The sequence below is a fragment of the Lethenteron reissneri genome, chromosome 58, assembly GCF_015708825.2.
Source record: "Lethenteron reissneri isolate LAM-NWPU_2019-01 chromosome 58, ASM1570882v1, whole genome shotgun sequence".
Classification (NCBI taxonomy): Eukaryota; Metazoa; Chordata; class Hyperoartia; order Petromyzontiformes; family Petromyzontidae; genus Lethenteron; species Lethenteron reissneri.
In genome coordinates this window covers 9,878,859-9,893,059 of record NC_083836.1, presented here as the reverse complement: position 1 = coordinate 9,893,059, position 14,201 = coordinate 9,878,859, and the positions used below count along the sequence as shown (strand labels likewise).

The 14,201-nt window shown below is 47.3% G+C and overlaps 1 protein-coding gene across 2 annotated transcripts in view; it reads left to right on the top strand.

Moving 5' to 3' along the window:
• Positions 1-359: 359 nt before the first annotated feature.
• Positions 360-14,201, top strand: part of LOC133357599 (ferritin, higher subunit-like) — a 56,276-nt gene continuing 42,434 nt past the window's right edge. For both annotated transcript variants that reach the window (XM_061575617.1, XM_061575615.1), the window contains exon 1: positions 360-538. In XM_061575617.1, the coding sequence (XP_061431601.1) occupies positions 512-538 (27 nt within the window). In that variant the 5' untranslated portion in view covers positions 360-511. The remainder of the gene's footprint in view (positions 539-14,201) is intronic.

Sequence of the window (14,201 nt, the reverse complement as noted above, 5' to 3'; positions counted from 1 at the left end):
TGGCGTTTTATCTATTTATATTGTCTCAAATCTTTTACGCTTAATATCTTTGGATCTACGAAGCCTACCAAGTTAAAATGTTGTACACAGACTCGTCTCGCGTGACAATTCAAGATTTTATTTAATTTAAAAAAGCGGTCCGGGTCCCGGAGACCCTGGAACTATTCGTGCTTTTAACTTAATTAATACTCTTTGGTTCTAATTAAACTCAGACACCCCCCCCCCCCCCCCCCCATTTCCAATCACGAATGGTCGCGCCCAGCTACACGTGGAAACGTCTTGTCCAATCAAAGCGACTTTTGTTGGGAGCCTCTGGCCAATGAGAGGCGCGCTTACATCGCCCCCCGTTATGATGCCGGAGCGGCCGCTGTAGTTCCCTTAGAAGCGAGACCAATAATTAGAATATTGACAATAATTACCACTATTGCTATTCTTAACATCATAGTAATAATAGTAATAAATAGCATTCTCATTTCCTTTGCCACGCCCGTTCCGACGGGCTGAGGCCAACATGCTCATGCTGAAGTTTAGCGAGCAGGTGAGAACTGTGATTATGATTTAAAACTAAATGTCCTCATGTTATCGTTATTTTAATTGGCAAAATATTCTAATTATGATTGTTGATATAAATGCCTTGCCGTATTTTATACACTACAGTATCTAATGAACGCAACTACGATAATTATACGTGTTATACTGATTGCGTTATAAATGTAATTTCATTTCTTTGCAATCGGGGTGATTGTTATTCTAATTGTAATATACGTGCTGCATGTTGTCAACCTTCCATCACATAGACTGTTGTTTTGCAATGCGCATGCTTTCATTGTAGGGTTAAGGGTTGACATAGGCAAACCACCATAGTCGTCTCTTACAGGGTCATAAAACGGGTACAACTTTGTGCGAAGTAAGTGGTTGTTAAAGATGATCCCTGCTTTGGGAATGTGGAAGTTTCACTGGTGGAGATTAGCGCCGCACAATGCCCATAGGAGCATAGAGATCTTTTGTCAATCCACTGCTGGATGACAGCCTCCCCACACCCTGCTGGTTGTGGAGGCCATACTTCACCCCGGCAGGTCATTGCTGATTGGTAAAGGTGGGCACCATAGACGTACAGTAGAACTGGATATAAACACAATCTGTGTTGTGCATGGTGGCACCCATCCAGGCACAGTCCGAGCTCAGATCTGCTTGACTTTCGAGGTCCGACCAGATTGGGCACATTCCAAGTCCAGGTGATTTGTTCATAGTCATTGAGGGTTATAGTGGTACTGTTCTTAACAGTTAACATCTCGCGGAGGTCGTGGGTTCGATGCTGACCCTTACGCCTGTATATTTGGAGATTAGCAGCAACAAAGGGAGGGAGTAGGGTTAGCATTAATAAAGGGAAGGAATGTTAATAGTATGGAGCTGCAAGTCATATTATGCACGGGCATAATGACTTTGAAACCCCCCGCCCACCTCCTACGCATTCCACAAGTAGTGACTAATCCCATATCTGCATTTCCCATAAATATGTTAAATTCCTTTGATATGCAAATTCCTTTGTCAAGGCGCTCTTCTCCCTCCAACCCAGCTTAAATATACGCTGCCAAGCGTGGTGGTGTTCATTCAGACGCTGTCTTTCTGACAGACCTGTTCTTCACCTTCTACGTGACTTTACCGAAAGAACCAAGAAGATGGTTACATTACCTTGTTAAATGTCTTTACATTAACAACATTAACAAGCTACATGTCTCACTATCATAGCCGCTGCTCCCTTTTACTCAATGTGGCGGTGGCTCTCGTTTAATCGGCTGAATGTCTCACTGGCAGGGCCACCGTTGCGGTGGGTCTCTTGCGTTGACATGCTGATCTCTCACAGTGCAGCGGCCAATGCCGCAGCTTTTTGTTGCCTACGAGGTGGCGTTGTGCACGGTTCTCTGACACTGACATGCCAATCTTCTCATGAACACAGCCGCTGCTGGGGAGCTGTCTCACATTGACATGCTAATCTCTAATCCCTCGGTTTATCAGGCTCTCCGATCTTACATTTACATGCAAATTCCATCTCTAGCCCCGCCTACTTACCTTTGGGTTGCACCCATCTCAAACCTATATAACCTCTTGCTGCAGTAGCTCTGCCACTCTATTTCTCCTGCTTCAGCAGTTCGCCTGCTGTATTTTTCACCTGAAGACGATTGCTTGTGTTGCGATCGAAACGTGATTTTTATTTTTTCTATCTACGTGACTTTATCGAAAGACCCAACAGTACAAATTTATTAAAATTTATTTTTAGTTTACTTATGGATAGACCCCTAGAATGACAGACCCACAGACGAGCACAGAGATCCAGACACAACAACAATAACCGCCATTCGCCACGAAGTGGCGGTAACGTCACGACGGCGCTTGTTCCATGCTCTTTGCACCTTAAGGAGTTAAGGCCACGTGGCAAACGCCCGCTGGCAGGGGGTCATGGGACAGACCCAGGTGCCATGGGTTGACTGAGATGACTGGCAGATGCACCACCTTTGCCCTCTACTGTGCCAACTTGCTGTATTTTAGCCACCCAAGATGTTGGGTTAAAGCCATCGTTCTGGATATCTCATTGGATTCATAATGGCTGTGTCAAATTCATAATTTTAATGCTTGTTGCTTTCAACGTTGCTCCTCTGCCCTCTTGTTGCTGGAGGGCGACTACATCAAACTGCCCAATAGCATCCTTCATGAGCTTTCTCCACAGAGGCCAATCTTGACACTGCTGGTACCAGTCATCAACAAGTCAATTCTGCTCCATATTGTTTCATACCACGTGATTCCATCTCTTCTCTCGCCCGTGTCATGTCCGTTTAGCCCCCTCTATCCGGCAGAACAAAAGCTGTTTGACCATGTCGTGGCTGGGCATGCAGGCTACATGACCCAGTCAACGCAATCTTGCCTGCTGGAGGAGCTCACCGATGGGACTTTGCCCAGACCAGATAGTTTCCACACAGCATTACGCAACCAATGAAAATATAATGCCACTCGACTGATTCGGAGTGAGGACCTCTGCTGTCATACAGGAGCTAGTCATAAACACTCTCTTCATAACTGCCCCATCACTGATGGGGAGTTCAAGAGTGATGATTTAATGCTTTCGTGACTGCAGGGATTCATATTCTTGGTTCTTTCGGTAAAGTCACGTAGAAGGAAAACAATAAAATAATACAAATAAAACAATAAAAATTCTCACGACGTTTCGGCCACAACGCCAGCAGCCGTCCTTCACGTGAGGACGGCTGCTTGCGTTGTGGCCGAAACGTCGTGAGAGGCGTGGGGACAGCGCTTTGCCACCCGCCTCTGCCACAGAAAGTGATGTTCATCCCATGCCCTTTGGACCGGGATTCTTAAATAAAGTGCAAAACTAAAAATGAATGTGCAGGTCAGTGGCGCAGTAACGACATTACAGTATCAGCTCGGGGGGGTGCGGCAATCGGTCAGGTGGAGCCCCAATATTTAATTTGTTTCATAAAGTTGTGCCTCGGCTATTTTATATCACGGCTCCTGTTGCCCTAATCGCATTATCGTTATCCTCACGGTCTCAAACGTTTAACTCTGTAGGGGCGCTCCGTTTTAAATAACTTTTGTTCTTTTACACTTGTTGGAAACGTACCTCATGGTGGTTGTCAAGGGCGCCCCAACTCTTAGCTTTGGCCACCAGGGGGGTGGGACAAGGCACCCCCTGCCTCCCATGTTCGTTACATTACTGCTGCGGGTATTTTTTTGTGTGCAGTCATTAATAACCGAGCCGAAACCAGGATCTCCGTAGTTAGTGCCAACTTAGTGCTCTGACCATGAGGCCATCCGGCACCTTCTCTGTACATATATTGTTTATCTCTCGCTATAAAACCATGGTCTTGTGTTTTACTGTATTTAATTTTAGGGTGACCTCCCCACCCGCATGGTAAACATTCCCCTCCCCTTTTTACTCCTCATACACAGCCCCCCCCCTCCCCCATGTTACAAAAAAAGGAATGTTTTACCGGCACCATTCTCCCATGTAAACGAAGCAGTAGTTTCTCTCAACCCCCCCCCCTGTCTTCCCCCCCTCCATCAACCAGGACGCGTTGGGTATATGTGGCCTGGCGGATATTCGCGTGCGTTTTTTTTGTTGCCCAACGTTCTGAAACGGCACTTCGTTCTTGTGTACAGCAAAATCTTATTTTTAAACAGCCTTGTTGAAAACGCATCGTCGATCTGTGCGTGGAAAGGATGCTGGGGGTGTTTTTTAATTACTCACTTTTATTTAACTTGCCCTGTTGTCTGTTTATATTCTTTCAAATATTTGACGCTTAATATCTTCGGATCTATGGAGCCTAACGAGCTGAAATGTTGCACACAGACTTGTCTCGCGTGCCATTTCAAGATTTGATTTAAAGATCCCGTCCTGTTCCCGCCGATCTGGGGCATCTTCGTGTTTTTTTACTCAAAATTTGTATTGCACTATTTCAAATACATGATAATTATCCAGACAATAATGAACTATTGTTATTATCTGGATTGAGATCTACGAATGAATATGTACATATACTGCTCATTTTTTCAATTTTAATACCAGAATAAAACTCTTAAACTATACATGAAGAAATATTTTTATTTATTTTAAAGTGTTTCACAAATCTAATATGGTTAATTCTGAGGTCAAGGTAATTTAGATGCAATTGATTTTACAGATATTGGAATTCAAAGCATTCAACCAATTACCGTTAAATCTGATATAAATTTTGGATATGGATCAATTGAAAGACGAAGGCTACTTTTCTTTCTTTTCTGGACTTCAACATTACGTAACCTTACTGTATGAAAATGACCAGAACTTACGTTCAAGTCGTATTTAAGTAAATGAGAAATGAGACTAAAACGTATTTTCAGTCAAAAAGTCAAAAGTAAATTATTTTGACCCCTGCATTAATCCAATTTTATGTGGTGAATAAAGTGTGTGGCTTCCATGATGAAAATTAAACATATCGAAAGGAAACCATCCAATTTTATTGAGCACATCAAATTTGATTAATTCTGTGGTAAAAATAATGTATTTTATACTTTTGAGTGCAAATAAAATATGTGCATTGAAAAACTTGTTTTTTTTCCTTTTTTTGGGCCACGTGCGTTGAATCAGGAAGAGGTCGGACAAGCTCCCCTCGTGACGTGTGAGACTTCATGTTGTGAAGCGGCATCCCCGTGACGTGCACAAGTGGTGGATGTGCACGAGTAGCGACCTCTCGCTGGGGAGGTTATCTAACCGTAACATCATCCCGCTGGTCAGTGCGGATTGATGACAGGTGGGAGGTGAGTGGTGGGTGGTGGGGGTACATGGCTGGTCCAGATATCACCGCTCTGATAAGCCAAGGTCAGAAAATCGAACCCCGGTTGCCTGCTTTGTAGTTCAAGGGCACTTACCACTGCGCTACCGCTCCACCGTTCTACGCCCATTGACACGGATGAAATCAAATTGATGGGTGACCGGTGCTGTTATAGATTTTGGGACATCCCCCGTTGTATCTACAGTTCCTTGCCTTCACTTTTATTATTTTTAAACGTGATGTACTGTTACGCTACATTTAAGTTGAAACAAACAAAACCATTTGAATTTAGGAATGCAGATGGAAGTATAAAACACATACAACGATGCTATGACTTGCAGTATTACCTTTAGTTTTCGATCGTACTGCACAATCACTGCAAGTTAACCATTATAAAGCACTCGGAGTGCTTTTTTGGGGACCCTTAACATCCAAAGGCCCTGGGCTGCAGCCTCTCGACCCCTCGGCCTTGTTGATGCGGCTGCCTTGTCCATTGAACTCGTTCCTGGATACAAAGAACTTGTGTTTGTTGATAACCATGTGTCCTTACAAGGACACTATATATAACATGTGACATTCGGGGAAATAGTTTCCTTTAAGGTCACACACGGTGTTATTAATGAATGTGTTGAGTTGATGTTTATGCTTGTGTATCACTGCCAATGCAACAGAAGCATCATAACCAAATACACGTCGTTGCTGTATATATGTGTATTGAACATATTTCACACCGTACGTAGCCAACCGTGATAATAGTGCGGGACTATGGTTGTTGTTGTTGTTGCTGCTGTTATGTAAGCATTGCAATAGGTTGAAGATGCCAGGTTGACGTGATGGTCATTGTGGTTACGTCTGTGCTGGGTTCTCCTTTTTCATTGTTAATGTTTTCTTATCTCCATGAAAAACATGATATTTCCACACAAGTGTAGTGAGCGACTTCCGAGACACGATGTGTAGAGGGCTCCTTGTTTATTTCTCACACTTTACAGGCGCAATCACTTCACGACATATATACTGGGCGACATATAGCTGATCCACTCATACAGCCCCATCGCCGGCGTCTAACTATATAGCTGGCTGACTTATACAGCAACAACGACGATGGGAGCCGTACAGCGGATCGGCCATACGACCGGACGATGAAGAAGAGATGACGGCGAAGACAGCGACGGCAGCCAGGACCCGAACCCCCACGATAGCCCCGAAACTCCGGTCACGTCCCCTTTATATACTCCTCGGCGTGGCCAAGCTCCGCCTCTGGCCATGCCCCCTTCTAGAACTCTCGTGCAGGTTCCGGGAGCTTCCCAACTGATCCCCGCCTCTGACCTTTAGCCCAGTTACGCCCCCCGTATGGTTGGCTATTATATAGTGCACCCATACCCGTAATTATCCCTCCTGGTCAACAGATGGCACCCTGTCACTACATCACCCCCCTCCCATGTTTAAAAGATAGTAAATACGAACAAAAGTAATACACTATGGGGACCTCATTTGCCAGTAAAAATATGATAATTGGTTCTTTACCCTTCTATCTGGCAACACAACTGACGCCTTTTTGCAAGGAGTCATGTTTGCATAGACCGCAATACCTACAGTCATAAATACAAACAAAAGACATAACTCTGATAATGTGCACTGTCTTTGAAGTTGATTGGTCCACACCCGAGACAGCTTTCCTTCGAGCCTAGTCTCATATGGGTTGGACCAGATGACGCCAAAAGGCGCACAACTCAAGGACAATGCACCATCAGAGTATGAGAGCTTGGGGCAAGCATCTACACTATGGGGACCTCATTTGCCAGTAAAAATATGATAATTGGTTCTTTACCCTTCTATCTGGCAACAAAACTGACACCTTTTTGCAAGGAGTCATGTTTGCATAGACCGCTATACCTGCAGTCATAATACAAACAAAAGAACATAACTCTGATAATGTGCACTGTCCTTGAAGTTGATTGGTCCACACCCGAGACAGCTTTCCTTCGAGCCTAGTCTCATATGGGTTGGACCAGATGACGCCAAAAGGCGCACAACTCAAGGACAATGCACCATCAGAGTATGAGAGCTCGGGGCAAGCATCTACACTATGGGGACCTCATTTGCCAGTAAAAATATGATAATTGGTTCTTTACCCTTCTATCTGGCAACAAAACTGACGCCTTTTTGCAAGGAGTCATGTTTGCATAGACCGCAATACCTACAGTCATAAATACAAACAAAAGACATAACTCTGATAATGTGCACTGTCCTTGAAGTTGATTGGTCCACACCCGAGACAGCTTTCCTTCGAGCCTAGTCTCATATGGGTTGGACCAGATGACGCCAAAAGGCGCACAACTCAAGGACAATGCACCATCAGAGTATGAGAGCTCGGGGCAAGCATCTACACTATGGGGACCTCATTTGCCAGTAAAAATTTGATAATTGGTTCTTTACCCTTCTATCTGGCAACAAAACTGACGCCTTTTTGCAAGGAGTCATGTTTGCATAGACCGCAATACCTACAGTCATAAATACAAACAAAAGACATAACTCTGATAATGTGCACTGTCCTTGAAGTTGATTGGTCCACACCCGAGACAGCTTTCCTTCGAGCCTAGTCTCATATGGGTTGGACCAGATGACGCCAAAAGGCGCACAACTCAAGGACAATGCACCATCAGAGTATGAGAGCTCGGGGCAAGCATCTACACTATGGGGACCTCATTTGCCAGTAAAAATATGATAATTGGTTCTTTACCCTTCTATCAGGCAACAAAACTGACGCCTTTTTGCAAGGAGTCATGTTTGCATAGACCGCAATACCTACAGTCATAAATACAAACAAAAGACATAACTCTGATAATGTGCACTGTCCTTGAAGTTGATTGGTCCACACCCGAGACAGCTTTCCTTCGAGCCTAGTCTCATATGGGTAGGACCAGATGACGCCAAAAGGCGCACAACTCAAGGACAATGCACCATCAGAGTATGAGAGCTCGGGGCAAGCATCTACACTATGGGGACCTCATTTGCCAGTAAAAATATGATAATTGGTTCTTTACCCTTCTATCTGGCAACAAAACTGACGCCTTTTTGCAAGGAGTCATGTTTGCATAGACCGCAATACCTACAGTCATAAATACAAACAAAAGACATAACTCTGATAATGTGCACTGTCCTTGAAGTTGATTGGTCCACACCCGAGACAGCTTTCCTTCGAGCCTAGTCTCATATGGGTTGGACCAGATGACGCCAAAAGGCGCACAACTCAAGGACAATGCACCATCAGAGTATGAGAGCTCGGGGCAAGCATCTACACTATGGGGACCTCATTTGCCAGTAAAAATAACCAATTATCATATTTTTACTGGCAAATGAGGTCCCCATAGTGTAGATGCTTGCCCCGAGCTCTCATACTCTGATGGTGCATTGTCCTTGAGTTGTGCGCCTTTTGGCGTCATCTGGTCCAACCCATATGAGACTAGGCTCGAAGGAAAGCTGTCTCGGGTGTGGACCAATCAACTTCAAGGACAGTGCACATTATCAGAGTTATGTCTTTTGTTTGTATTTATGACTGTAGGTATTTCGGTCTATGCAAACATGACTCCTTGCAAAAAGGCGTCAGTTTTGTTGCCAGATAGAAGGGTAAAGAACCAATTATCATATTTTTACTGGCAAATGAGGTCCCCATAGTGTAGATGCTTGCCCCGAGCTCTCATACTCTGATGGTGCATTGTCCTTGAGTTGTGCGCCTTTTGGCGTCATCTGGTCCTACCCATATGAGACTAGGCTCGAAGGAAAGCTGTCTCGGGTGTGGACCAATCAACTTCAAGGACAGTGCACATTATCAGAGTTATGTCTTTTGTTTGTATTTATGACTGTAGGTATTGCGGTCTATGCAAACATGACTCCTTGCAAAAAGGCGTCAGTTTTGTTGCCTGATAGAAGGGTAAAGAACCAATTATCATATTTTTACTGGCAAATGAGGTCCCCATAGTGTAGATGCTTGCCCCGAGCTCTCATACTCTGATGGTGCATTGTCCTTGAGTTGTGCGCCTTTTGGCGTCATCTGGTCCAACCCATATGAGACTAGGCTCGAAGGAAAGCTGTCTCGGGTGTGGACCAATCAACTTCAAGGACAGTGCACATTATCAGAGTTATGTCTTTTGTTTGTATTTATGACTGTAGGTATTGCGGTCTATGCAAACATGACTCCTTGCAAAAAGGCGTCAGTTTTGTTGCCAGATAGAAGGGTAAAGAACCAATTATCATATTTTTACTGGCAAATGAGGTCCCCATAGTGTAGATGCTTGCCCCGAGCTCTCATACTCTGATGGTGCATTGTCCTTGAGTTGTGCGCCTTTTGGCGTCATCTGGTCCAACCCATATGAGACTAGGCTCGAAGGAAAGCTGTCTCGGGTGTGGACCAATCAACTTCAAGGACAGTGCACATTATCAGAGTTATGTCTTTTGTTTGTATTTATGACTGTAGGTATTGCGGTCTATGCAAACATGACTCCTTGCAAAAAGGCGTCAGTTTTGTTGCCAGATAGAAGGGTAAAGAACCAATTATCAAAAGTAATACACGTCAGGAATAAAAATTCCGCAATTAAGAACAGTCTAAAAAAACGAAGATATCAATGTTTTTGTTAGGGCGGAACAATCCGCGACCGAAAAGGCAGACCCAAGAACAACAAGGAAGGAATCGCAACTTTCCACGACTCGGGAAGGTAGAGGTAGGGAGAGGAGAGAAGAGAGAGAGAAGAAAAAAATGCCCCCCCCGCGTATCGCGCGCACCGCGTCCCCAAGCCCCCCTCATACACATACACGCAGGGAGATTCCTATTAGCGGAATATAGCACATTTAGACCGGGCCCTCGATACCGGTCCATCAACTTCTTAGATGTTGTGGGCCGGGTTGTAGCCGGTGGTCCTTCACATTCGGCAGGATCTCGTGACTCCCCAACCTTCAGGGGCTCGGAAACTGTGGGCGGCACAACACAATCCTTCTGACGCACGCTCTCCGTGGTCAATTCCCCCGGCTCGTCGGACACATCAGACACCAGCCGTATAATGTTTGGAAATGAGATGTCAGTTTGGAGAGGAACATATGGTTTCAACCATGATGGATGGACAAACCAACGGCAATGGCCCACCTGTATACGTACGCACTGTGACCGTTTGACCTCCACTACCTCCATGGAACCCTGCCATGGCCGATGCAATTTAGGGACATTCCCCAGGGGCACCTGCTGGCAGTGCAACCATGCCCGGTCCCATATGGCCCATGACAGCACACGGTCATGCCGTCCCGCATTATTCTCATTAGCCGCCTGCGCTCTAGCGGTGTTTACTTTGGCCGCTTCGCGTAATGCCGAAATGCGATTTAGTGTAACTTGCAGGGGTGTAGGCAAGGTCGTTTTCCTTTGCCCTCTGACAGGCTCAATTGAACCTTCATAGGGGGTTAATTTTCCCTCCCATACATGAGAAAAAATGGCGAAAATCCCATGGAAGTGGGTGGAGCCTTCTTGTATGCCGCCAGGACTCCTGGAACATGCAGATCCCAATCAGTTTGAGCCCCACTAACCGCCTGACAGAGCATGGATGTCAGGATTATATGCAGGCATTCCACCATACCATCCGTTGGGGGATAGTATGGTGACCTAATTCTCTTAGTGCCTAGCACATTACTTCGCGCAGTAGCTTTGATTAGAAATTACGCCCCTGATCCGTGAAAATTTGCTCGGGGGTCCCGTTATCCATTACGTAGCCGTGCACAAACGTATCAGCAATGGAAGCGGCCGATTGGTAGGGCAACGGCCAGGCCATCGGCCACTGAGATAAGTATTTGACCCATACCAGGAGAAATGCATTCCCTCTCTGCTTGGCTGGGAAGGGTCCCAGAATGTCGAGCATGACCAACTCGTTAATCCGGGACACTGAGATGGACTGCAACGGAGGCTGGGACTTCCTCAGCGGCTGCTTCCTGTGTGCGCAGTCCGTACAACCCTTCATCAAGTGGTGCACATCGCTCGACATTCCTGGCCAATCAAAGTCGCGCTGCAACGTCAACAACGTCTTCCACACCCCGAGGTGTAACAATTTATCCCCGTGCACCACCCATGTCAATTTGCCCCACAGGGCGGTGGGAACCACAATGCTGTGATGGTGCCCCTCATCCCACCTCATCAAAAGTCCGTCCCGAACAACTGATCGCGGGGCATCCGTAGGAGCAGATTATTTGTGCCCCAGCTCTGTGCGACGCTGTCATCTGGCGTGACCACCTTGGCGGGCTCCCCCTCATCGAGCGCCGCTATGATAGCCAAAGACCCTGCCGCCGGAGGTTTACATCGGCCCGTGCCCGACGAGCAGGCACAACGCACCCCCGGGGGCAGGCGGGAAAATGCGTTAGCGTTACAATGTCGCACCCCTTTACGGTATGTCACACGGAACGAGTACTGAAGAATGTACAGCCAGCGTGAGAGCTGGCCGGAAGGTTGGTCCACTCACAGGGAGTACTGAAGGCCTATACTGTTGTACAAAGTATACCATGACCAAGAGTTCCCTGCGGGTGACACAGTACTGCTGTTCCGCGGCGGACAAGACATGGCTGTCATACGCAACTACCCTCTCCACTCCATTCTTAACCTGGGAGAGGACGGCTCCTATACTTGTGTCGCTAGCGTCCGTGTCCAGAACAAACGGCAGGGAGAAATCTGGGTAGTCGAGGTGGGGCGCTTTAGAAAGGCGATCACGAATGGTTATGAACGCAGCCTCCTCCTCTACCCCCCACTTTAGCCACCGTGATAAACTGCGGCACAAATCTACAATCGTACAACGCGAACCCAAGGAAACTGCGCACCTCACTCATGGACTTAGGGGTCGGCCAATCTCGTACACACGCCATTTTCTCAGGGTCCATGGCTATTCCGTCTGAACTAACTATGTGACCCAAGTAACGCACGGAGGTTTGCAGCAAATTAAATTTAGCGGGTTAAAATTTTAGATTTGCTGATCGCATCCTAGAGAACATAGATCGCAACTGCTGAAGGTGCTCTTCGAAAGTGTGACTGAACACAATGATATCATCCAATTAGGTGAGGTAGGAGCCCTACTGTAGGCCAGCCAAGAAGAGTTCCATAAGCCGCTGAAAAGTGGCCGGGGCCGAGTGCAATCCCATCAGGAGACAATTGAACTGGAACAGTTCCTGGTGCGTGCGGAACACAGTTTTAGGTTTTGACGACTCCTCGAGGGGAAGTTGCTAAAACCCCGATAAGTCCAGCTTTGAAAAAAAAGCGCACCGGACAATGCATCCAGGGAGTCATCTATTTGCGGGAGCGGGTATGCATCGGCCACCAAGATATTTTTTAATTTACGAAAATACACACGGAACCTTAAACTGCCATCATGCTTTTTAACAAGCACCACAGGCGCTCCACAAGGGCTGGTAGAAGGAGAAATGATATTGGCGGCTAACATCTCCTCCACCGCCTGCTGCACATGTTCATTCTCCCATGGGCCCAACCGATACGAGTTCTGATGAATTGGGGCAGCCTCCTGCCCGCCTATAAATGTGGTGTTACAACAGGGAGGTTTGCCGATATCAAACTTGCTCTTAATGAACACATCCGAAAACTCACCCAGCAGTAACCGTAACTCTCCCCGCTGCGCCGGTGACAACAGTGGGTTTTCCTGACACAACGTCTCTGCCCACGTCCCGTCCGATCCAACACCTTTGTCCACCGTGCCCACAATCCTGTTGGGCGCAAGCCCAGCACCCTCGCAACACGCGGCCGTCGCATGAGCCAGCAACATTCCCGCCTGAACCACAGACATTCCCGGCCCCACATTAAGGACCTGTAAAAACGGCTCCTGGTTCAGGCAAAGGATCGTCTGTGCGCCAACCAGCGCCAGGTCACGGGTTGCCATATTAGACGGAGTCAAGAGCACGCCCGCCTCCGGGTCAGCAATTTGCAATTGTTTGTGATAGCATAACGGCCACAACATTTGCGAGCTCGGCGGGATTTCCACCGAGTCCCTGGTAAGTGCCTGGACCATGACACCCACCATCGCACGTTTGTGTGGAGACTGCAAAAAAAACAGTCGACGGCCCAAAGGCATCTCCATGCAGCCCTGATCATTCAGGATCTTGAAGGGCATCCTACTTAAAAAATCAGTGCCCAAGAGGCAGGGCACCGCCAGCGTCCCCGAGATAAAAACAGGCCTGGCCACCGCAATCTCGCCAATCTCGACGCGGTTCTCTGTCTGCCCTACGATCCCCATACTCCCTCCCGGCTTAACACGCTGGTTCCTCAATGGGAACAAATAAAACATTACGTCGGAGATAATGGTGGCAGAAGCACTTGTGTCCACTTGGACACGTGCTTCGATACCCTGGATGGAACCCGTCACCGCCGAGGAACCAGCTGCAGCTGCGATCACCCATCACACCTACTCCCTCCACTGTGTGCCTGAGCTAGGCCACCTTTTTGCAGCTAACCCCTGCCGCTCGATGGCACTATTGGCGAGAGGTGGGGTGGAGATGACCTGCGGAACTCCAGATGCCTGAGATGGTGATATGGGCAAGGTGTCTGGTGTGTCGCGACTCGCTTGGCGGGGCTGGGATGTGGCCATCGGCAGGGCGGAGGATGTCGGAGCTGTCGTCAGTGGTCGAGCATGGTTCTGGCACCCCCGCGCGAAATGTCCCAGCTGGCCACAATGGAAGCCAGTAACAGCGGGCCTCCGCAACAGGCGATCTCCCTCTTCTTTTGATCTCCAGCCCCTGGGTCGTCGTGAATTGCAGCCGCATACTGTACCCCAATGCCCTGCGGGGACCAGTTAGCCGGGTCGTCCTCTCGTCCGGGTTCCTCCATCCACGCCGCTATCTGGGACCACC